Raw genomic sequence first — 24,869 nt, forward strand, 5'->3', positions numbered from 1 at the left:
CATCCCACCCAGAATACCAATCTGGAAATACTGGATGCCCAGGAAATTGAAATCAAAGGCCAGCACAGGATTGTCACTCTGTAAAAGAAGGGTTAGTCGCTGCCCTTAGAGAGTTTTAGGAAGAAAGGGAACATGGTGCATTGAAAAAAGAACCAAAAATAGATGTTCCCCCCACCCTCAAAAAAAGGAACACAGCTCTGAGAGGGCATGCCCCAACCAGCATGGACCTGCTGATCTTTAGGGCTTCCAGTTTCAGGGTGTAGAACGTAGCATGTTCCATGAAGCTTGCTTGCCTCAGCTCCAAAGAACATCGACCTCCCAAAAGTCCAAGGCTGTTTTGGTCTGACCCTTCAAGGCTCATTTGGTCTCTGTGTGCATTACCAATGCCATATTAGAGCAGAAAGAAAGTGGTGAGAGAAAGAACTGCGGAGATTGTTCCACGCCTCAGCGCCGCCTTCTGGCTCCCAGGGAGCTGTCCTTGCTGCTCTGCCCACGGAGCACTCCTCAGTGCTCTGCATCCATAGCATCCAAGTACTTGGCTTCGATGATCCTGGGGAGCAGGTTATACCTAAGGTGGAACCAGAGAGACAGCATCAGTGCTTGTTTACAGTCATGGAGTGCTTTGGCTGTCCCAAGACTCTCAGTTGAGTTTCTCCATGGCTATGCACACTGCAGATTCAGCCAGCTGAAGGGGAGAGGAATCACAGAATAATAAATTGTTATAAGGAGGGGAAAGTAAACCCAACCAATCCTACAAGTGAATACAGCCTTTTGGGAATAACCATGTGGAGCTTCTCCTGGAAGAAGCCTCCTCAGAGGAAAAGGGACATCCCTCATCCTCACAGGAGACCCCTGGCCACTGCCCCACCTCCTCCTCTTCACTTCTTAACAAAAAAAGTGAGGAAAAGAGTTCTTTCATTCCTTCTCTACCCTGTCTTATCTATTTTAGTGCCAAATCTTCATGAAGAAGTCAGTGTTAACTGCAGAGCTCATGCATCACAGTGCTGCCCACTCAGCTGGAGGCTACAGAAGCTATAGGAAGCCAAAAGGAACCAGAGAAAGGAAAGCCAAGGGCAAGCTTTGGTGTTGTGCCAGGTAGCACCATCATCTTCCTCTTGGCAGCAGGAATGAGTATCCAGCTACTAGAAAAAGCTGCTCTGGAAAGAGAAATGAGTTAGCCACAGAGCTGGTCTAAGATGATAGTACCTTTTTTTACTCAAAAGAAGATACTTGCACCACTAAATTACCTAGCTGCTACTGTGTACTGGACAGCACTCCCCACACTAGCTTAGCTGATCACACCAAATCCCATTCTCAGGTGTTCAGCAGGGTCCCACATTTTCTCTTCTGTGCAAAGACACAGTTCCCATAGGTGTCAATCACCCAGCACTGCACACAGGTGAAGTATTTACCAAGCACCTCACCAGGCACCCAGAGCAACACCTGTGTGAAGAGCAGGTGAGAGGCCCTTACACAGGAACAATAAGCTGAGTGCTTTCCAAGGTGGTGTTTACTTTTGAAAGTCCAGGCCAAAGAGCTCTAACCCAATCCTGTGGGAAGCCATGGCAGCTCTGACATTTGCTTTTGATTTAGAAAGAGCTGGACCCATCTTTATCACACAAGGAAAGCGCCACAACAGGATCCTTGGCAGATTATGACATTAGTAGCCCTGAACTTTGAGATCAGACAGACAATCTCCAAGACTGCCAGCTCAAAGACAAAGCAGATACCACTGGATATCAATCTGGCCTAAAAATATTCAAATGGACTGGAAACAGATCTGTTCTTTCCAAGATCTTATTATGGCTTCTCATTACATCCAAAGGATGGAGAGCATGAATGATTTAACTGGAGAGCGATGGGCAGTCACTGGTAATGAACAAGGAAGAAATTAGTTAAAATTTCTCAGTGATTTTCTCTGAAGACTGTAAGACACTGCAGGGTCCTCCCAGTTTTAAAGACAGATTTTAAGACTAAATGGGGTCAACCTGACCTAACTGCTCATTGGCAATGGCACTCAGCAGTGCAGGATGTCTATAATGTCACCACAGCACTGGCTTAGAAATCTTCTTAGTTTCAAGCTCTGCTCTGAGCAGAAGCCTTAGGAAATCAAATTGCAAAGTATCCTGGTCTGAGCTGGAGCAGAACCAATTCTGCTCAGGGATTTGACTTCTCAGCTCAGGCTCTGCTCTTTCTGAGGCACTTTCTGCAGTTCAGGGTAGGGTTGCACAGCCAGGGGCTGCTCCTAGCAGGGAGAAGCTGATGGGGAGAGCTCCTGCCAAGGGCTGGGCTGCAGAAAGGCTCTGGCTGAGACTTGCTCCTGGGCACACCAAGGGCACTGCCACAGCTTGTGTGGCACCTTGGGGTGCAGGAAGCCAAAGTTGGCACCTGCAGGGAGGGGATTGAACAGGACAAGTTGCCCTATACTGACCAACAAGGGATTATAGCCCATGGACATCATGGACATCACCAGGATACTCTGTCCCTTCCGCCTTCAGTCCCAGCCTGTGTGTTCCTGAATCCAGTTCCAGCATTCAGCTCCTGAATCTGGTTCCCTGCTGAGTCCAGTCTGGGACTTCCCCAGTGTCTGCCCCAGCAGCAGTGGTGACAATGGTGCCATCATTGCCATCAGGAGTTGGGTTGGATATTGGTTTGTATCTCTTCGTCTCTCCTTGGATTGTTCTCATTCCCATCCCAGCTGTTTAATTTTTTTCCCACCCCATCAGTCTCTCTCCCCTATTTCCTTTCTATTCCCTGTGAGAAGGCACAGGGGTCATGGAAAACATCTGACCCTCCTTTGGCCATCCCACTCCTAACCCTTTACACAAACCAATAGAGAATATTATAAAATTCAACCTAGAGGGAAGGCTTAGACTCTAGCTGCTCAAGAAGATTAGGCATCTCACAAACTGCAAAAGGAGACCCAGCTGCCTCTCTGTAGCTGGAAGAACACCTGCCAGCCCAGACCCTTTTACTGAAGACCCAGCCTCAGTGAAATCAGACTCTGCACTATTCCTCCTCAAGCCTGAGTAGCCAGTGAAGAAGGGATCAGCATTACCCACTTCCAGCACCTGGCTACTTAGAAGAGTACTGGTTGCCCTTCTAGAACACTCAGTTCCCACATTCCAAGCCTGAAAAGAAAAGGCATGGGAGACAGAAGAAAAAGAGAGCCAAACTTCATACCTGATTGGGATCATCCCTATCATGATGAGTGGGAAGATCATCTTCATGTAGGGCAAGGGTGACATGCCAAAACCACAGAGGATGAGAAGCTGCAGCACCTGCAAGCCTGTGAAGTAGTGGATCTTCCTCTGCGGCACTCTGCGGATGTAATGTGTCGGAGGATAAGCAGTCTGGGGAGAGAAGGATTCCGTGTCAGAGATGCAGCACCTTGGACTTGTGACTGCAGAGTGTGGCAGAGGCTTCTGAACATTAGGGGCTTAAGAAAATCAATTTACACACACAGAGCCCTGGACAGGTTGAACAGCTGGACGTGGGATTTGTAAGGTTAAAGGATGTGCCTTAAACTACAGCACTGGCAGCAGCAGGCAGGGGTTGACAGCCCTAGAAAGCTGGAGAAGACAAGACACACCACACAGCTAAGATGGTTTCTGGGAGCATCTGGAGTGCAATAAAACATCTTGGTAAGTAGCGCAACGAGATTCCCAAGCAGGATTATCAGAGCTGTGCAGCACCACACGAAGTGCCTGTGGGGATGTGCAGAGGGGTGCTGGCAAGCAGGGGTGCTCAGGTGTTGCCACTGCTGGATGGTTTCTCCTCATTATTTTACAGCCCTCTGTCCTTTGCTGATCAGATTCCATGCTCACCCCTCAGGGTTCCAGTTCTTGGCTGAACCCCAGCAGCGTAAAACCAGGAGATGAGATTAGGGAGGTGTGGGAAGAGGCTGTACTGAGACTGCAGTGATCTTCAACTCATTCAAGCTATTCACTTCTGAGCAAGCATGTGTGGGGGAGCAGAAGTGACATTAATAAGTTAAATGCCACTCATGGCTGCTTTTGACAGTTCCCTGCTCATGTCTGAGCACAGGCTTTGACTCACTGTCTATACATCAATGAAGAGTATGAGCGACTGTCTCCTGGCACCAGTACAGCCTCAATGGATTTCAGATTGTGCCATGACTCATTAAAAGCTTTCCAGAAAAGGGAGATCTCCATGTTTGAGGATGCTTTTTCATTTTCCATACCGAGGCTTGGAAAATTCCACACCAGATTTGCACTAAACCCAGTAGTAATATTCCACATCCATCAGGAACGACTCAAGCCTCATTCAGAAACTGACATGACACATGCAATCTCAGGGATGTAATAGCAGAGATCAAAGTAGATCAGCAGAGATGCAGAGCCACTGTTGGGCTCATTAAGCCCTTGACCCTTTTTACATAAGAGAAGGTGAGCTGGAGGCTCGCTCTGGCTCCAGGGTGCTGCCCACACTACAAACTGACCCCTTCCCAGCACTTGTAATAGAGATCATCCTCCAGGTTTGTTTCCATCCCACATCAGAAGGATTTCATTAATGCAAACTCTTGCATGTTGACTTTAAAACCCTTCCACATGGTTTATCCACACAGCTCAGAATGAAAGTAAAAATGCAGCAGAACATTTACCTGTTGTGAGGCTTTGCTGGGGAAGTGAGAGATTAGCAGTGGCACTAAGTGTGTGCCTGGGAGTGTGTTGGATCAGCAGCTCCTAAATGTGTGACACCACAGCGGGGTCTAAAGCTCATGAGGACCCTACATGCAGGGAGCAACAGCTTTTGCAGTGTCTGAAGGTACATTTGGTTTGCACTCCACAGTTTCAGGGGTGTCTTCACCAGCAGCAGCTATCCTGGCTCCACTCACATGCTCATTTTTTTTACTTCTGGAGGTGAGGCCTCCAGAACAATTCTTAGACTGAAAAGAGAAGGATCATACCCAAGACCTTGCTCATATACAAGAAAGCTCAGATGCCTTTGTGGCAAGGGAAGGTACAAAGCAATTTATGGAGAATTTGACAGACAGATGAGATGCATCACTAAGAACAATCCTGGGTCCACCATTTTCAACTGCACCACCATCACCCCACTTCTGTTGTTTGACACTGCATTGTTCTCCCACTCATTCACCAGCTTTAATGGAAAAGATCTCTCTTGCTCAGGTCTCAGTGGCAGCCAAGCTAGGCTAGACACCAAGTGTCACACTCAGCTTCACAGAGAATGGTTAAAGGGATATGCAAAGTGCAGGTTGGAGCTGAAAACTCAGCCTCCTGAGAACAGGAGTTTTGGGGAGACCACATTCTCAACACCAGCAGCTCTCCACTGTAGCTCCTGGCACCATTTCGGAGAGTCATAAAATAGTTTAGGTTGGAAGGGAGCTTAAAGATCATCCAATTCCAACCCTCCTGCCAGGGACAGGGCAGGGACACCTTTCACTAGTCCAGGTCCTTCAGCCTCGTCAAACCTGGCCTTGAACACTTTCAGGGATGGGGCATCCACGACTTCTCTGGACAACCTGTGCCAGTCTCACCAGCTTTGCAGCAAAGAATTTCTGCTCAAGAAGTTTGCTGCTGAGGCTGTAAATACAGTTTCCTTCCCTGTCCCAGCAGGCAGGCATCCCAGTCTGTGTACCTGTTCTTTGAGCAGGAGAGCCACCCTTTCAAAGAGCTGGTTCCCATCGATGGAGGTCAAGGCGATGTAGAGGAAGAGGCCGTAGAGGACTGGCTTTGGGATCCACTGGAGAGGGAAAGGAAGGAGCAGGAGCGAAAGCCCAACCAAGAAGTTTGCCACCAGACTTGTCAGCCGGGTCTCCTTCACGCTCACAATCCTGAAAGGAAGAAAACAGGGATTAAGGGAGTAGGATAAAATCCCAGGATCCATACAGTTTACTGCTGGGGCTCACCGCTCTCTCTAGGTGCAGGACACGTGCCACTCAGAAAGGGAAACTCATCTCCACAGCACTGAGATCAGCACTTCTGGCCCCGTGCTGACACTGAGAAGGCAGAGCTCTGCTGGCTCCAGGCCAAGCACTTAATCCAACAGCTCAAACAGAGTGACTGGAAAAATGCCAAATTCCCCTTCTGCAAGAGCTCCACAGAGCTCCTGAACTCAGCTGCCCCTTACACTAATTCTGTTTAGCACATTGCAGAGGAAAAAAACACCTCCAAAACCGAGGCAAGACTCCCCTTCCTGGGCAGTACCTTTCTTGCTTTACCCAGTGCATATGCAATTGGCTTCCATCCAGGAGAAGACTCCCTGACTTCTACAGGAACTAATGAACTCACAGGGAAAAGCAGCCTGCACTCTCCTGCCTGCAAGTCAGCAGTGCTGATGTACATAGAGATCATCTTGTTTGTGTGCAAGAGAATGCTGAGAGCACTACACAGAGAGCTAGAAATGGAATTCTGCTGTAGAGAACAGCAGTTGTGCTGCAAACTGCTTATTACCATGCAAAACATATAATTAATGCAAATTTCCCAGAGCTGACAGACCACAGACTGTTTGTTTTTTGATGGGAGGGAAGAAAGATTGACATGAAAGCAGGCAGCACCATTCAGGGCCTACCTGGGGGCTGAAAGGAAGCTTCTTTGTTTTCTTCTCACTTCAACTTAAACCTGTGAGTGTCTCCTAGGATGAAAAAACTTAGCAGAAACAACAGGAGGAAAGAAACCTTTCATTTTCCAGACCACTTATACATAGAGAAAAAGAAGATTCCTAATGTTATTGAGAAGATAAATCCAGCTAGTGATAGAGAAGCTAGTGAGGAAATCCCATCATCAGGAGCAATTCTTCTTCCCAGACTCTTCAGGTGTCACCCTGTGGCCTCACTCCCTGGGTATGAGACCTCATGTTCTGAGTTAATCCTGCACACAAAACACTCAGGACTAACACAAGAGCCAGCTACAAGATCATAGAATGGTTTGGGTTGGAGGGACCTTAAAGATCATCTCTTCCCAACCCAGTATCTATCAAAACACATTTCCCTCTCTCCTACATGCACTGCTGGCACTTTATAATCCTCTGTCCTACAGAAGATTGTTTCCCAGTGAATTCCCTCAATATTAACCTTTTGAGAGCCTTCCTTACAAGTAAGCTCCCCTGGATTCATCACTGTGGAAGCTACAGAGGAAGCACTTCTGCTATTTCAGGCAAAGATCTAAAGCCACTGCTGGGGATGTTCATGGTCTACAAGCATCAGCCTGAGCAAGCACAAGTCTGCAGGTTCCTTGCAAGTGAAGTTAAGCAAACCAAAGAGCTTCAGATCGAAGTTCAACATGAAGCCTCCACACTTCAATCAGGTGCAAGCCTGCAAGCAGAGAACAGCTCAGAGTAACACCCCCTGGGTAAGAGATTTTTGCAGTTCAAGAACTTTTCTGCTGTAATCTCTTGATGCAGCAATCACAGCACTGAAGAGTATTTAATCACATACAAGAGGTACTGCAGCTACTGCTGCCACTTAGAATGGTTTGGAAGGGACCTCAAAGATCATCTCATTCCCATGCTCCTGCTATGGACAGGGATACCTTCCACTAGATCAGGTTGCTCTAAGCTCCATCCAACCTGGCCTTGAACACTCCAGGTGGGCAGCCTCAGCACTCTCATAGTAAAGACCACATTTCTTATATCAAATCCACATCTGCCCTCCTTCAGGTTGTTAAAGTAGTTTGGAATCTCTTATTAGAAATTGCACAGAGAGAATTGCCCATAATAGACCAAGCATGAAATCTCTACAGCTGAAGTTTTCAGCCTCAAATGGCTCTTCTGCTGATTCTAGCACCTTATTTCCAGTGTAAGGACATCACAGTCACATTAAGCTAACAGAACAAGCTATGCCATTTGCATGTGCCCAAAATCTGGTTTGGCCCTTGAGGAAATGGCTCCAGAAAGTCTGTGCTGCAATGGAAATGAAGTCATGGAGATCAAAGCATAATCCAGACTCATTTCCCACAGTCCTTTACATATGTGATTAGCCATTCCTGGCCTCCTCTGTGTGAGCAGTGAGAGCCTGCTTGCAGGCTGCTCTATGAAACTCAAATGGTTACTCTACAGGGGAGAAGAAAATTGTGCTTTCATTGTGACAGATCTTTACTCTTGTTTATATCATCATCCTCACTGAGAGCTTTGATTTGAGCACAAAACGGAACCTGCCAAGGGAGCCAGTGCTGAAAGAGCTCCTGATTTTCTAATCAGGAGGTTTCTTTTTCAGCAGACCTGGCTATGAGAGAAAAAAAAAAATAAAATAAGATGACAACATTGCTCAGAGCCTCCTGTTTATAGCTCAGTGCTTTGCAGAGAACAAAAAGCTTCAGTCTCAAAGGGAGCTGAAATAAGGAGGAAATCCTCACTCCCTTTCTCACTTCCAACCTCCAGTTCACAGCACTCAGTTACAGACCCCAGCCTGCAGCAAAGGAAGAGCTGTGCTGGGAGGACACATGCTTAGTGAGGCCAGCATGTCCCTCAGCCCTCTGCAGAATCAAGACAGAAAAAATGGCCACCAAGTATTAAACTGATGACAGGAGACATGAGGTACATGGGTTTCAAAGTCTAAATTCTGCATCTCAAAGAAACAGAGCACAAGTATCCCAGAACAGATCACAGAGGGGCAGAGTTGGAAGGGACCTCTGGAGATCATCTAGTCCAATCCCCCTGCTAGGGCAGGGGCACCAAGAGCAGCTTGCCCAAGACTGCATCCAGGCAAGTTTAAGTCTCTCCAAAGGAGAAGACTCCACAAACTCTCTGGGCAGCCTGCTCCAGGGCTCCAGGACCCTCACACCAAAAAATTTTCTCCTTGTGGTCAGATGGAGCCTTTTGGGTTCCAGTTTGTGCCCACTGCCCCTTGGCCTGTCACTGGGCACCACTGACAAGAGTCTGGCCCCATCCTCTGTGCCCTTTAGCTCTTGCTGAGCATTGATCAGATCCCCTCTGGGGCTGTTCTTCTCCAGGCTCTCAGCCTTTCCTCCTCACTGAGATGCTCCATGCCCCTCAGCAGCTTTGTAACCTCCACTGGACTCTCTCCAGTAGTTCCCTTTCTCTCCAACTGGGGAGCCCAGAACTGTACACAGTACTCCAGATGTGGCCTCCTTAGGGTAAAACAGAGGGGGAGAAGAACCTCCCTCAACCTGCTGGCCACACTTTTCTTAATGCACCTCAGGAGTCCATTGGCTGGCTCACAGTTAACTTGTCCACCAGCACTCCCAGGTCATTCTCCATAGAGCTGCTTTCAAGCAGGTCAACCTGTTGGGCACCATGATCATGGCATGGATGAAAACCCTGCAGACCTCAAACTACAAAGTTGTTTTGAAATAGGTTTAACATTTAACCAAGATAAATATCTGTATCTAGTTGTGGGAGCAGCTCATCCCCACACATACTAACAAGAATATGAGCCCAAGGGACTGGTCTCCTAGGAAAGGTAAAAGGATTGCAGGGAGCAGCAGGACTCAGCAATTTCCAGGTGTGGAAGCTGAAATCTGTCCATCACTGACTCAACAAACTGCTGTGTCAGGTTGGGCTGGGCCAGCTGGCACCAAGAACTGCACAAAAGTGAGACTGAAATGAAAACACAGACCTACTCCATCCCTCAAAGTAAATGACCACTTAGCCTCACTTTTGGTAAGTGGCAACTCTGAAAATGGAAACCAAGACAGGATAATTAAAACTAATGGCATGTGAGTGGAAATTACCACTTGAGGTAAAAGCACTCAGCTGTAACACACTGAGATCAAACAGACCAGATAATCTCTGTTCTGGAGCAGGCTTCATGAGAAATTAGCTTTTAAATTACTATTATTATTATTTTAAATAATTCTGTGAGAAGAGTGTGTTGGACAACACAGAACAGCAAAACTCTGCTTTTAAACAGAATGAGGTGACCTGGGCAGAGCTTCACAGTGGGTTCTGCTGAAGCCAAGAGAACTCAGCAAGCAGCTTGCCTTCCTGACACGTGCTGTGTGATGCTATGGGAGCTCTGAAATAATGCTGCATTTTTCCTGCCTTTTGTAATAACCACCATTGCTTTCAGGCAATGAATCAGAGTGGAGTTTTTCTGGTGAAGACATCTGGAAAGACCTGGCCAAAGCATCTCTTCAGCTTTCCACAAGACAAAACTGAACAAGACCTTGTTTGGCTGTTCCAGGGAACAGTTTGCTCTGGAATGGTGCAGGCTCTGCTGCCTGCAAGAGCATCAATTTGTTCACTTTGGTGAAGGAGCAAGAAGTAGGGTGTCAGACCAAGCTGGTTGAGGTGGCTTCATCTGGAGCATCTGCCCTCACCTTCATATCTGATGGGTCTCTTGAGGGGACACCTTATTGCCGTTTACAGCTACCTGAAGGGAGGCTGTTGTGAAGTGAGTGTTGGTCTCTTTTCCCAAGCAACTAGTGATAGAAAAGAGGGAATGGCCTCAACCTGCACCAGGGGAGGTTTAGGCTGCACACTAGAAAAACAGTTTTCACTGAAAGGGTTGTCAGGCACTGGAACAGGCTGCCCAGGGAGGTGGTTGAGTCCCCCTCCCTGGAGGGATTTAAAAGCTGTGTGGATATGGTGCTTGGAGACACAGCTTAGCGGTGGACTTGGGAGAGCAGAGTCAGTGGTTGGACTGGATCTTAAAGGTCTTTTCCAGCCTAAACAATTCTATGCTTCAAGACGACAGCTAACTCCCCAGCTATGCAACCCACAATACCCAAAGTCTTAGGAAACCACAAATCAACCCAAAGACCTGCAAGACAGCTGCAAGGTTCCTACTCACGTCTCATAGATGTGTCCATTTTCCACCCTCTCTTCCACATAGGCCAGGGCACGGACGTGCATCGGGGAGTGAGGGAAGGCAGCATGGATCCAGGGGAGGCCGAAGACAGACAGCCCTGTGTTAATCAGGGCAACGAGCAGGAGGTCCCAGTGATAAGCTGTGCCCTTCACCAGCCTGGGAAGAGATTTTCCACATGAGTTACACCCGCTGCAGGCTGCCCCTGCTGAACCTGAGCTCAAATGCTAAGCACTAAGTGCACCTTCACACACAGAGCCATTTCGCTCCAGCACAAAAGGTAAGGACATTTGATAGTTTGCTCCCAAGGCAGTTGTCTCCTGGAAAACAGGGCTGAGCAGAAAAGCAGCCTACTGAAATAACAGCCCAGGAACATTTCAGCAGTGTTTAGCCACTCTATTCATTGCAGAGTTCACTTCAACCACATCTATCTGCCAGCAGAGTCCAAGGGAGGAGTGGTTACAAACCTGGGCACAGGCTGGCAAACTACTGACACTGAAGTTTCCCACTCATCTTGTTTCTACCCCTGATCTCCCTCTTTCCCCCCGGGCAGAACATGTGCTCAGTGTGCTGCAGTAATCCCCTAATTATGTAATTTGCTACTGCATGATAAGAAAATAGGCCACGAATTCATTAAACTTTCTTGGTAGTCAGCTCAGGAGATAAGCTCTTCACTTTGGTGAGTGCTGGGCAGCCTCTGCATTTGGTTTGTCAGGGGAAGGAGAAGCTGGCAGCCTTCACCAAGGAAAGTGACCACCTTCACTTTGCAAGGACAACTCAAGGAGCAGCTGCTCACACTGACCTTGCATCTAGTTTAACCTTGCCATTTGGACTTGATGAGCTTGGAGGCTTCTCCCAACCTGGTTGATTTTGTGATTCTGTGATTTTTTTTTTTTCCACAAGGTCTACCCCTTTCCTGAACATACCCATCTGGTACTAACTGCTCAGATACTCTGAGTAAGGCTGAGAAAAAAAGGCTGGAGAAGGGTTCAGCTCTTGGACTTAGATACCTAGCTTAAAGGTCTACAGCTGCATCTCTGCCCAGCCATTGGTGCAGACAGCAGTAGGCAAGTTCACACAACATAAGGGAGCAACTGAATTACACTCCAGGCCCTATGAACTGCAAAGAGAGCACCCTTTAGGTGTCTCAATGCCACCCAAGGAAGCCCTGATCAATACCTAAGCAGAGCCATCCAAGGTGCTGTAGGATGTAAGGTGTGTGGAACTAGTAGGCATGACCCAGCATGTGAAGACCTGTATAGCTAACATCTATCTCCAAGAGCAGCAGATGCCTTTGTCTGGGCAGCAGGAGTCTTGGGTGGAGTTGATTTTTGAAACAAAAAGCCTTATTTCATGAAGGGTTCACCTCCACTGACTGAGAAGGCCAGAGGGTGACTAAGTCAGGTAGATGCCCATGATGCAATGGCTCTGAAGCTGGAAGGTGCTGGCAGGAAGGGTGGGATTGTAAATGCATTTCCTGTGTTGGCTCAGCCTTGGGAAGCACAGCCCCTGCTCACGTGCTGCCTTCTTAGAGCAAAGGCATCTCCAGCATCCCCAGGGTTATGGCTTGATTGTCCTGCCTGCCCTTCTCAGAGGGTTTTTCTGTGTACAAAGGCCAATGAACACCTGCTTGGATCAATGCATTGGCTCTGCTGGCTCAACACAAAGAACTTAGGATAAGGCATCTAGGTATAGTCACACTGTCCCACCAGCCCAGCTCCTTGAGCCCTCACATAAGCTTGGACATCAAGAAGACTTCCTAATTCCACCACCCTCTTCACTATGAGGACAGTGGCAGAACACTGTAACAGGCTGCCAAGGGAGGGGATAGGAAACGTTGAAGGTCAGGGTTTGATGGGTCTCTGAGCAACCTGCTCTAGTTGCAGATGGTCCCTGCTGACTGCAGCAGGGTTGGACTGGATGAGCTTTAAAGGTCCCTTCCAACCCAAACCAGTCTGTGATTCTAAGTTTGCTTTATTCTTGAAAGCACATAGAGAAAGGGATCACTACCTTTGGTAAGACACCAAACAGCAGATTCCCCAGTTGCTTGTTATAGCCAATGGTATTTTTATTCTCTGATGGTACCACAACCAGAAGATGTCAAGTCCTAGTTTCTGCATCTCTAAACACTCATGCCCTGGTACCTGAGCAGCACCACCTCAGCCCTGTAATGAGGCACCATGATAAACATTGTGAGAACTCTAAAGGCTGTTTTACATTCCTCAGACACTCTAGTGACAACCCAAAGTTTACCAGAAGCTCCTCTAAGGAAAGAGAGGCCCCACTTGCATTGCAGATTTATGCAATGCTCTACTTTAAGGGGTATAATAAAGATAAAAGGAAAAAAAAATCCTGTGGTCAAAGAAAGCTAAATGAGCATAACTGAATTTCAGCTTGTCTTCTTTCCCCTAATTCAATGTCACTCCAGCTAGAAGGTGGAAAATGCTAATGTGTGTTATGCAAGGAGAGAACCCTCCCACGCCTGACATTAGCAACAAATCCTCCGAGACATGGTAGTTTCCCTGAAAATAAAATGAAATAATAAAGATAGCAAGAGTGGATGTGTATGGCTCATCTGACTGCAGCTGGCACAAAAAGAGGGGATATTTTAACAGTACAACATCTTGCCTCGAGTTTGCACATAAATCAGACCTATCAGACACAGTTTGGCTTGACTTCCACCTTCCCAGTTGCAGACTAACAGCTCCAGACACCTCGCTGCGGATGCTCGGCTGCAGCGTATCGTGAGGTGACATTTACACAGGTCACTGACTTAGCTTCAGCAGACCTCAGTACTGCAAGGGCTGTGCAAGTGCCCACACATGTCAGATACTCCCTGAATACCTGGAGATACAGCCACAGACCTCAAGCCATGTAAGATGCCTACATAACATTCGCAAGATCATAGAATTTTAGGGGTTGGAAGGGACCTGCAAAGATCATCCGGTCCAACACCCCTGCCTGAGCAGGTCACCCAGGGCAGGTCACCCAAGGCAGGTCACCCAGGGATGTATCCAGGCAGGTTTTGAATGTCTCCAGAGAAGAAGGTTCACAACTTCTCTGGGCAGCCTGTTCCAGGGCTCCAGCACCCTCACAGTGACAAAGTCTTCCCTTCTGTTCCCATGGCACCTCCTCTCTGCTTCAGCTTGCCCTCATTGCCCCTTATCCTGTCACTGGACATCCCTGAGCAGAGCCTGGCTCCTCCTCCACACATCTTTATCACCAAGAATGAGGGCACCCCTCAGGCTCTTCCTCTCCAAGCTCAAGCGTTCCAGCTCCCTCAGCCTGTCATCACAGGGAGATGTTCCACTCCCTTAATCATCTTTGTGGCTCTGCACTGAGCTCTTTAAAGCAGTTCCCTGAGGTCCTTCTTAAACTGAAGGGCCCAGAACTGGATACAATATTCCAGATGTGGCCTCACTAGGGCAGAGTAGAGGGGGAGGAGAACCTCTCTCAACCTACCAATCACACCCCTTCTAACACCATTCACACATGGGCAAAGAAAAACAAACCAGGCTGAGGTGATGAGCTCATTGATGCTTTGCATTTTTGACTCACCTCACCAAAAATTGGGTTTTGGGGATGGTGAGGAGTTAAGCAATAGTTTCCCTTCATCTGTGACAACGGAAGTTCTGAAGAACATGTCCTGAACATCTCTCCTGATGTTCAGACAAGCTTTGGACAAGTAATGCTGAAAGAGGCTTGAGGATGTACGTCTAAGGAGGAAGAGTAGGAGCAGAAGCATTACCTGTTCTCTGGGGCGTTCGTGAGCGATGCGACGATGTTCTGCTCTATGAAGAAGAGCATTGACAGGAGGAAGCCCAGCCCCATGGCACTCATCACTGACCCAATGGAGAGGGACTGGACTGGGGCCAGCACGAACAAGCTCTCAGATGGGTTATAGTTAAATTTGGACACTGGAAAGAGGAGAGGAATGATGTTAGAAGGCACCTTCTTGTTCAGCCATCATCACAGACTCAAGCAATGTTTTACTCACACAAACTATTGGGAGCCAACGCAGCAAACCAGGCACGATGCTCTGGCATGCAAGAAGGCCACAGAAGGCAGGCTCATCTGCCTGGTTTGCTTTAGGTTTTTTTTTTCCTTAGAACTTGGCTGCCATCCTGATGTGACAGATTACTGCTAGTCCTAGTAAGGCATTACATATCATTTGAGCAAAACAGAAGAGGGAAACTTGTTTTCGACAGACACAAGGTGCTGTTAGATTGGAAAACTCAACTCCTAACCAGCAGTCGCCCCTCCTGCTCAGCTCAGCAGCTGACAGAGGCAGTACAAAACTTCCTCATATCCAACAAGCTGTGCAAGGCATTTTAGTATAAAATGCTCCTACTTTCCTGCCATTGGAAGAAGTCCATGACTAGGGATAAAACACCCATGGCCACACATCATTTTGCAATCCAACTGGATGGAATGGCCATCACAATAAAATACCCCAACAAGCCATTTCTTATTTGTTTCCATACATTTCCTCACATCACCCACTCACGTCACCACAGGACAATGCAATTCCTGTCCCCATTATCACTTCCTGATATGGAAAAGCTGATCTATCTGGCCAATGAATGGGGTCTCATTTTTAGATTTCCTTGTGTAACTTAGAACTGCCCAGATGCTCTGCACCATTTCACCTAAATTAGGAAAACGTCAACTGGAGACAAAGAGGACAGGCTGGGCTCATCAACTCTACGGCTGTATGACTGGCAACAACCCTTCCTGCCTGCTAATTGTTCTGCCCTTTGTTCTTTGCCAGAAATTGTTGATGGTCTTTATTGTAAGAGATACATTAAGTTGCACTGAGATGGAAAAGCCACACCGGAACGGTTTGTCTAGAGAACAGACTGCAGGCAGCCTCGTTTGATCAGGGGGTTGAGTGAATCCAACCTCATGCTGAGGAAATCTGAGCTTTTGGGCTAGGGAGGGGGCACACAATATTTGCCTAGGATTTGTCCTTTTCATAATTCCCCAGCATTCCAGAGAACAAAACCCAGAACTTACTTTCTATTTCCTTGAAGATATAGGAACCCACAAGAGAGAAAGTCAGAACTGAGATGGGTAAGGCACAGTCGGACAGGATTTCACGCACTCTGGCGTGCAAGTATGGGCTGCAAGGCAAAGACAAAAATATTTCCATCAACACCACACTGTGTGGGGACAGCCCCTCAGTTCAGGTACTATCAATGCTTTAATGAGTGAAAATTCAGTCCAGTCTTGCAATCCTAAAGAGATACTTGGAGTGAAGAATGAGTCTTTAACTCAGCCTTAAATCTGCCGGGATCTACAGCCTTTGAGGGTTGATGAATGCATAAGCAGAGCCCACAAAGAAACAAGAAGCTGTGAGATAAAAGAAAGTCCTCCAAGCACCAAATTGTCTCTCATCTCCACTTCACTTTGATTACTTACTTAAGCATTTCAACTTTATGAGAGTGAAACCCAAATCAGAGATGGGTGTCTGACTCCCAAAAGCACACTGAAGGCATGTTCCCAACAGACCTTCCAGCACCTCCAGGGATTTCTGCCCACCAAACGGTTGAATGAGGAGAACCACTGAAGTTCCAATATGAGCTATGTGGTTCACCAAAGCTTTCTGAAGGCTCACTTGTGATGCCAACCCAAACCCAGAAGGTCATCGTCCAGTGACTGGACATTTTGTTCTGCTGCTAACATTTTCCAGGGGGGCAGCCAAATCTCTCTCTGCCTTTGGCTTCCACCACCACCCAGTGGAAGAGTTCCACCTGTTTTTATTGGGTTACAAAAGTATCAAGGTCTAAACCCATGAGTGATTCCTGACAGGTAACAGGGAATAAGCAGCAGTCTGAGCTCCAAGCAACTCACCTTTTCTTAAACTGATAGAGCGTGTGGCCAAGCCAGAGGGTACCCAGCATCAGCATGAGGCTGAGGACAGCAGTTTCACGCCCATAATGCACATCATGTGTGCCTGTTTGATTCTCCAGGGACATGGATCTGCTGACAGAGGAGTTCATCAAGAAGGTGGTATTGATGCCGAGGCTTGGAATGGCATCGGCTCGTGCTTTCTCCAGGTAGCTGTCTCCTGCACGCCCATGGTAGTAATATTTCTTAAAAACTGCAAATGACCAACAGGCAAAGCATTAGGGCAGGTCTGTGACAACCAAAGCAAGGCAAATCAAAAGCTTCTTTCTTGCTTGATCATGCAGTAGTAACGTTATGCTTCACCAGGTTTATAGCTCTGCCCCTCAAACCAGGGAAAAGAAACAGGGAGAGCTGCTTCTCTTCACAAACCCAGGATTTACTTCTTCAATTTAAAAATTAAACTCATCTAAAGCAACACATTTGAACTGTAAGGACTCCCAGGGCTTATTTCTGTGTTTTGTTTCCAGCACTGAAATCGCTGCTCTTCACAACTTCTCTGGGCAAGCCATTCCAGTGCCTCACCACCCTCACAGTAAAGAGCTTCTTCCTAGTGCCTATAGGGGAAGAAACTTTGACTTTTGCATGTTAGTTGAAGCAAGAAGAACATGCCAAAGTGGCAGGTGGAGGCCTTCAGCCTGCACCACAGACTTGCTCTGAAATACTTGATCCTGCAGATTTCTAGTTTGTTTGTCTAGCAGAGCTAAGTGAATCTCATTGCCCACATTCAGAGAGAGCAAAGCAGGTGGTGGCCTCACTGAAACAGAGCCCTTCAAGCCAAATGCACACTCAAATTCCCTCCAACAACACAAACTTGCTTTGTTTGCTCCAGCAGGTTCACTGCCATTTCCTGCAGAGTGCAGATGTCAAGATCAAACAAACACAGCTTTGGTGGCTGGGCCACATGGCAAAAACAAAGTGTCACCAGGACAGCCTGAGTGCACATGGCTTGACTGTGCAGCATCACATCCCTCCCTCCTTTCCTGCACGAGTAGCTTGCAAAAAGTCAAGGCTATGAACAGATGAGGAAAACACAGCTGAGCAAGACCAGTGTGTCCCCTGGCACTAAGGAAGCCCAAAGCTGGATATTCACTTAGAACTTCCCCTAGAAACAGGAACCAAGTGGCTGGACAGAGAATAGCAGCTTTAGGAGCATGCTGGAACGCACTGCAGTCCTTGTTGCCATCAAAGAGAGGCCTCAGAGCTCACAGAAGAATGGGCAAACTCAACCCACCTTTCAACTCCCCACCAGGCACTTTTAGTAGTGTGGTAAGGAAAGAGGTCCAGATGCAACTGCTTTGAAACTGGACTTTTCTTTAGGCCAGGATGGACCAAAGGGACTTTCACAGTAACATTAATATGGTTCCTCCATTTGTGAGGACACCATCTGTATCTCAGTTAACTGAACCTCTGCACACTCAGGTAAACTGCTGACACAGGGATGCTTCAGTCACACTTTTTTCCCCCACCTCTCAAGGCCCTGAATGAACCTGGAGCAAGCAAACATCATGCGTATTTGCAGCTTTGTATCCTCCTCTGACAACTAATCAAACTAGAGACCCTGAACCGAGAAAACCACTGTTGCAAGACTTACCTTTAATGATGCCTTTGAAGGCATCAAGCACAAATGTGATGGATATAAAAAGTGCAATTATTTCTTCTGTTGACCTGTGGAAAAATCCCAGGAATTAATACAGCCATTATCAGAGTCTGCATTCAATTCTATTGCAAGGAAAAAAAATCAACATATTCATGCATTCACACAAAAATATTCTAGTTTTAGTTAGACTCAAACTTCAGAAACAAAACCCAGTGAATTTTTAAAGGTTTCTTTCTGGCTGGAACAATAAGCTGATCTGATACTAGCCTCATCTCACAAAATCCATTTCGTGGCAAGTTGGTAATTAAGGAGCTTGTGGAATGTATAATTTTTCCATTTGCTGAATAATTGGATCAAAATACGACTTGTTGAAAAATAGCTACCTTTTAAAGAGCTTCATCAGAAGACTGAAATTAAAGAGGGAGTACATCACAAGGAAAAAACTGTTCCACAGTCCAATCCAGGCATAGAAAGCACTGAAATCCAAGTTGTAGTCATCACAGATTCCTCGGATGACTGCAAAACCAAAAGCATTCACATGGCAGATTAAGCTTCTGTCATTACCACCCTGTGATTCCCATCTGCTTGATGACAAAAACAACCAATTTCAAGGCTTCACCACAATGCACTTATGGCAGACATCACTAAACCCCTGTTCTTATGCTCCTGGATCAGCCTGAACTGTTCTCACCTTCCCCGTCCTCCCTCTCCAGTAGAAATGGGGAGAAGCATGTAGAAGAATATTTTCCCACACTGCTCGAAGCATCTTTCTAGGTTTCAAGGCCACAAAAGTCAGCCCCTGGCATTTGTTCTGCCTGACATTTTGGGATGCTGTTGAGCACAGGATCTCACTCATGTTTTGCACCATATTTACTCAGTTACTGCAGTGTGGGCAAAGCTTCATGTCTTAAACCTTTCAAGCTAGTCACAGCTCATCTGACTGATCCTGTAGAGACTGAGTTTCCTCCTTTACACTGCAGCTCAGAAATATCAGCTGTAACTGGAAAGTTATTGATCAGACCTTAACAGACCAATAAAAACCCCTCCAACAACAAAACCCTCAAATCCCTTTGTGTCAGGCTCTTGTCCTCAGATTGGTTCCATGCAGCCACAAGAGAAAACCATCAGCTGAAGAAGGTTTCCTCCTCAAAGCAGACAAAATGCTTATGTCTAAGATGATTCTTTTAGAAACCAACTAAGCCTGAATCAAATCCCTCTCCCTCCATGCCAGAAGCAGTTCTTCAATATTTATTAAACAAATGTAGCTAACACTAAGCTAAAGGTTCTTGTATCCATCCCAGTCCCATCAGTCCCAACACACACACTCACCACTTACCATTAATGTACAGTGCCAGAGGGGCTGTAGTCAGGAGAACAACCAGGGGCTGCCCTGAGAAGAGTGCATAAAGCAGCCCTCCAATGCACTGGCCAACGATTGTCTTCTGCACATCTGCAGGGAATCAAGAAGGGTAGAAACAAACAGGGGTTGTAACCTACACCTCCCTGACCAAGGAGCCTTCAGAGGGCACAGAAGCCAAGCACTACCAAGTAAGAGCAATTCTTAGAAGGTCTGGAGGTGAAACTTGATGAAAGTGGGGTGCATCTGGGGTGCATTCAGAAGAAAATGACAAGCAGGTCAAGGGAAGTTGTCCTTCCCCTCTACTCTGCCCTAGTGAGATCACAGCTGGAGTACTCTGTCCACTTCTGGGCTCCCCAGTTCAAGAGGGACAGGGCTATACTAGAGCCCAGAGACTATGAGGATGACTAAGAGACTGGAACATCTGCCTGACAAGACCTGGGGCTGTTTAGTCTGGAGAGGACTGAGGGGATTTTATTAACATTTGCAAATATCTGAAGGGTAGGTGTCAAGAAGGTCCTGTGATAGGACAGGAGACAAGAGACAACCTAGAACCCAGGAGGCTCAACATGAACATAAGGAGAAGCTTCTTTCCTACAAGGGTACTGAAGCCCTGGAGCAGGCTGCACGGAGAAGCTGTGGAGTTTCCTTCTCTGGAGGCTCTCAAGACCCATCTGGATGTGTTCCTGTGTGACCTGCCCTAGGGGGTTGGATTCAATCTCCAGAAGTCTCTTCTAACCTTTACCTCTATGATTCTATGGTAGCAAGAAGTGGCCCTTCACCAGCAAACCCATACCATCAGGTTTCCAGATACTGAGCTGTAGTAGCTGGGGGACAGCTTTGTTGTTTGGTTTGGGTTTTTCCTGTTGTTGTATTTTGGGGTTTGCTTTAACACAGAACATAACCAGAAAACAGAGCAAGACTTCAAGCTACAACTCCCATGAACCGTAACACCAGTATGAACTGTTTCAGGGCCACAACCAGGATGGAGAAAAGCATCATTCAGTGGTTTGAGTATTACTGGCAATGAAATTGGGACTGAAAGCACAGAAGTTTGTACTAGAAAAAGTGTGTAGATAACTGCATAGCTATCAAGTGAGCAGCATCTAAAAAGATAGTAGAATCTCTCTGTATCAGACCATGGCAGACCACAAAGCCTGCAGAAAGAAATCATGATCACAACTAGCAGAGCCTTCAGCAGTGTTCTACTCATCAAATAAAGACCATCCAGTTTTCCTGGGAGCAGAGGTGCCCAGTTTGAACGCATGGGAGTCCATCACAGACACACCAAACTGATCACTTACCAATAGCTCCTCGGGTGTTCTCATCGTTGAGTGACCCAAAGGCAATGGATGGAAGGAGGCAGGCAAAATACAGAAAGATCATAGTTGTGATGTATTTCCCTATAGCTTTGTTGTTCCCAATAACACCTGGAGTAAGCCAGAACAAAAACAGTCACATTAGCACTGCCCTCCGGGAGAGCACTGCAACCCTCCAGCCACCAGCCATATCTACCATTAATTGTTTTAATGCTGAAAGGCAGAAGTACAAACTCAGTCCATCCTTTAAACATTTTTCTGGTGCACAGCCATGCTCTTTGGTTCTTCTGGGACCAGAACCAGAAGCACCAACATGCCACCAGATTGCTTCAACAGACATTTCTGGCCTCATCAAAACAAGGAATACTGGAAACCTTTTGTTCAGTTTTGTCAAAAGCTTGGAAGAGGATCAAAGCAGAAGCCATATGTTGAGGGTTTATCAACCCTACCTCACCACCTGCCTTTCTAATACCAATTTTATAGGGATTCTGGACTATGCTCCTAATGAGCTTCACAATGATTATTCATCTTTGTAACTCATGGTACCTTGGGCAGGAAAAAGCGAAGCACTTCATTTCTCCCTGAGCAGAAGACTTGATGCAGTAACACACTGTGTTAAGCCCTTTAGTGCTAGCAGATTGTCCTGGTCTGAGCTGGGACAGAAGCAATTCTGCTCAGGCTCTGCTCACTGAGACACTTTCTGCAGTTCAGGGCAGGGTTGCACAGCCAGGGGCTGCTCCTAGCAGGGAGAAGCTGCTGGGGAGAGCTCCTGCCAAGGGCTGGGCTGCAGAAAGGCTCTGGCTGAGACTTGCTCCTGGGCACAGCAAGGGTGCTGCCATACCTTGTGTGCCACCTTGGGGTGCAGGAAGTCAGGGGTGGCACCTGCAGGGAAGAATAGACAGGACAACTGACCAACAAGGGATTGCAGCCCATGGGTGTCATCTTCAGGAGAAAGCTGAAGGATCACCTCTCTTCTTCAATGGCTGATGTCCCAGGAGGACTCTGCTTCTTCTGCCTTTGATCCCAATCCATGCATTCCTGAATCCAGTACCACAATCCAGCTCCTGAATCCAGTTCCTATCTACCACCAAGTCCAGCCTGGGACTTCCCTTGTGTCCCACAGTATCAGTGATGATGGTGACTAATTGCCATCAGGAGTTTGGGGTTCAATGTTAGTTTTACACATATTAGCATAGATTTTATGTTTTTATTAAAGGAGTTTTAAGTTTCCCACCCGATCAGTCTGTCTCCCTTACTTCCTTTCTGTTCCCTTTGGGAAGGGAGAGGTGTTCCACAGAGAGCCTCTGGCACTCTTTTAGTGGCTATCCCAGCCTTGACCCTTGACACAGCCTTACAAAAACAACTAGCACAAGAGGTCAGGAATGCCTGCATTAAGAGTTTTGCTTTAAAACCCAACCAAACAAAAAAGCCCTTTTGGGAGAATGGCTCCTTTCTTTTCCATCCACTCACCCCCTCTCATCTCCATCGGAAAAAACACACCAAGCCAAAACAACAGCAGCCAGAAAGAGAATTAAATTGTCATAATGTGAATTTAAGGGCCTCTGAAGTAGCTTCCCTTCCCTTTCCTGTTTTCAGGCTGATGTCCATCCCCTGTGAGCTCACATCAGAGGAGAAAGGATGAGAGATGACAACAGCTGATATTGTTTGAGGAGACTATAACCTGTTCCACAGAGCAGCTTTTCAGAGAGGCTACACCAGAGGATTTGTCAAAGAAAACCTTCAAACAGCCTTCAACCTGCCAACATCACCATTCTTGATAGTGCTCCTGTGGTAAGTCACTTGCACAAGCTCAGGGTTGCTCAGTTTACCTTTCTGGAAGCCTCCTGAGCGTTGAGCTCCCAGACAGGCAGCTGCCCCTAAGCTCCCAAACAGCTGTCTGAGCTTTTGCTAGCACCAGCACCTTGCTGAAGAAGCTAAGATCCAATGAGCTGGATCAGAGAAGGGAGGGTTTGCAGCAGACGATATTGGTGCAACACAAAATCTGGACATTGCCTCAACAGACTGGGATGAAAAAAGCCCAGAAATTACTCAGTGACTTTGGGCTCTTATCTCCCATCTCTTTTCTGCAGCATTTGCAGTGCAGAGATAAGGACAGGTGGTGGAAGCAAAACCCAGAAATCAAAGACCATGTGAAATGACCCAAACCCAAAAAATCAAAGCCATAGGAGTGAAGGACACCTTGTGATGGTTCCTGTTCACAGACACAACAGGACCTCTGATGCTCAGTATCCTCACAAACAAAGGGTGGGGGATAAAACTTGACAAGAGACATCTTGGGCATGCAAATAGGAGCCTGACCTTGCAGAAGTCATAAGACCAGCTGTTTCAGGGCAGATTCCTTTCCATTTATTGGGAAGATTCAGAAACCACAGACCACATTCCTGGCAACCAAAGGGCCTGAAATTTACTTCTTGGAGATGAAGTTCTCTCATATGATCTCCAGTCCAACAGCTGCAGGCTCCTGCATCACGCTCCCAAGTGAGTGAGATATTTAGAGAAAAAGGAAAGACTTGGCAGGGCATGCAGACACTGGGGTAAGCAGAAGGTTTGTAAGTAGAGAGGGTCACATCCTTGTTCAGAGGACTCTACACCTCTGCAGGATACCACATTTTAGACAAAGAAGTCTTTCCAAGACAAAAGATCAGGGGTAACAGTGCCTGAAAGCTAAAGACAAGCAACCAGGACCAGAGAAGCATATTAAAACAAAAGCTAACATAAAGCTCAGCAGCTGAGCATAAAGAGGGAGGGACATAAGTGATGAGGGGCCTTGCAAGAAAGCTTTCAGGTGGGTAAGCCACAGCATGTATGACAGGGTAGAAGGAAGGAAGAAGCCTTGAAGAGCATGACAAAAACCTTCAGTTTCTGGTTCAGTTCTTGCAAGGCAAGCTCCAGGAGTCCTTTCTGATCATGGAGGTTCTTATTTCATATCATGGCTGAGTCCAAAACTTCCAGAAAGTAGTAAAAGGTTTAGTCCATAATCAGGCAGAGGAGACCCAAGGAGCAAAAGAACCTCTTGTGGTGAGCAGCCAAACATCACTTCATGACAGAGAAAACAGCTACATCAGATGAAACATTCCCTTTCCCAGCCAGCATTGATCAGTCTAATTGCAGTTCAAATCATCAGCTACCATCACCTCTCTGTACAGATTCACCTGGGACAAGCACTAAACCCCAGCATTAGCAACCATTTACCTTTTGCCTTTTTAAAGTCAACACCTGGCTAAACAATTTCAGGGTCTATTTGCAACCCAGGGACTGACATCACTTCGTTTACAGGAAGGGGGGGCCTGCATTGTGATGGCATTTCATCTGCCGCAGGCTCATAAAGCCATTGAAAGATGTGTCACTGCAACTGCACAAGGGACATTTGTGGCAACAAAACAGCTCTGGGGCCAGCTGTGAAATGTGAGTAGCTGCCTGTTAGAGAAGCAATCCCTTGACATTAAGGTAGTGTAATGGGAAGCATTCAGCAATATGACAGATTTGCTTTGCTTGCTTGAATTTCTGACCTGTCATTAGCTTTAGAAACAAGTTTCGGAGAGAAGTACAGCACTTTGCTTGCTATGCTGTGACCAGGAGAGCCAGAGACTGCCACTGGACCTCCTTAAGTCTACTAATTGTACATCTACTGAACCAAAAATCAAGACAGATGGACATCTGAAATGCCCGACTATTAATGTTCTTTCCCAATTCTCTGAAATATTCAAAGCAATACTGATATTAAAGCCCTGATTAATAAATAAATAAATAAAAATTGCCTTTCAGTGGCAGAGAACACACAGTAAGGAAATCTGTTCACAGGCTTTGAGCCATAAAAACTCAGAGCATTACAAACTTCTGCTAACGCCCTCAAGCTGGGCTTTCACTTCTGTTAGTAGCTGCTGGACTCTGCCCAATTCTCTGAAGATGAACAGA

The 24,869-nt window shown here is 46.8% G+C and overlaps 1 protein-coding gene across 1 annotated transcript in view; it reads right to left on the bottom strand.

The window, feature by feature from the left end:
* Positions 1-294: 294 nt before the first annotated feature.
* SLC4A11 (solute carrier family 4 member 11) overlaps positions 295-24,869 on the bottom strand; it is an 83,823-nt gene continuing 59,248 nt past the window's right edge. Inside the window, exons 11-21 of the mRNA XM_054391680.1 lie at positions 20,919-21,044; positions 19,594-19,707; positions 18,641-18,773; positions 18,252-18,325; positions 16,604-16,853; positions 15,767-15,873; positions 14,499-14,667; positions 10,736-10,909; positions 5,623-5,818; positions 3,184-3,353; positions 295-568 (exon numbers count right to left, since the gene is read on the bottom strand). Of these exons, the coding sequence (XP_054247655.1) occupies positions 505-568; positions 3,184-3,353; positions 5,623-5,818; positions 10,736-10,909; positions 14,499-14,667; positions 15,767-15,873; positions 16,604-16,853; positions 18,252-18,325; positions 18,641-18,773; positions 19,594-19,707; positions 20,919-21,044 (1,577 nt within the window). The 3' untranslated portion in view covers positions 295-504. The remainder of the gene's footprint in view (positions 569-3,183; positions 3,354-5,622; positions 5,819-10,735; positions 10,910-14,498; positions 14,668-15,766; positions 15,874-16,603; positions 16,854-18,251; positions 18,326-18,640; positions 18,774-19,593; positions 19,708-20,918; positions 21,045-24,869) is intronic.

This window comes from Indicator indicator, chromosome 23 (genome assembly GCF_027791375.1).
Source record: "Indicator indicator isolate 239-I01 chromosome 23, UM_Iind_1.1, whole genome shotgun sequence".
Taxonomy (NCBI): Eukaryota; Metazoa; Chordata; class Aves; order Piciformes; family Indicatoridae; genus Indicator; species Indicator indicator.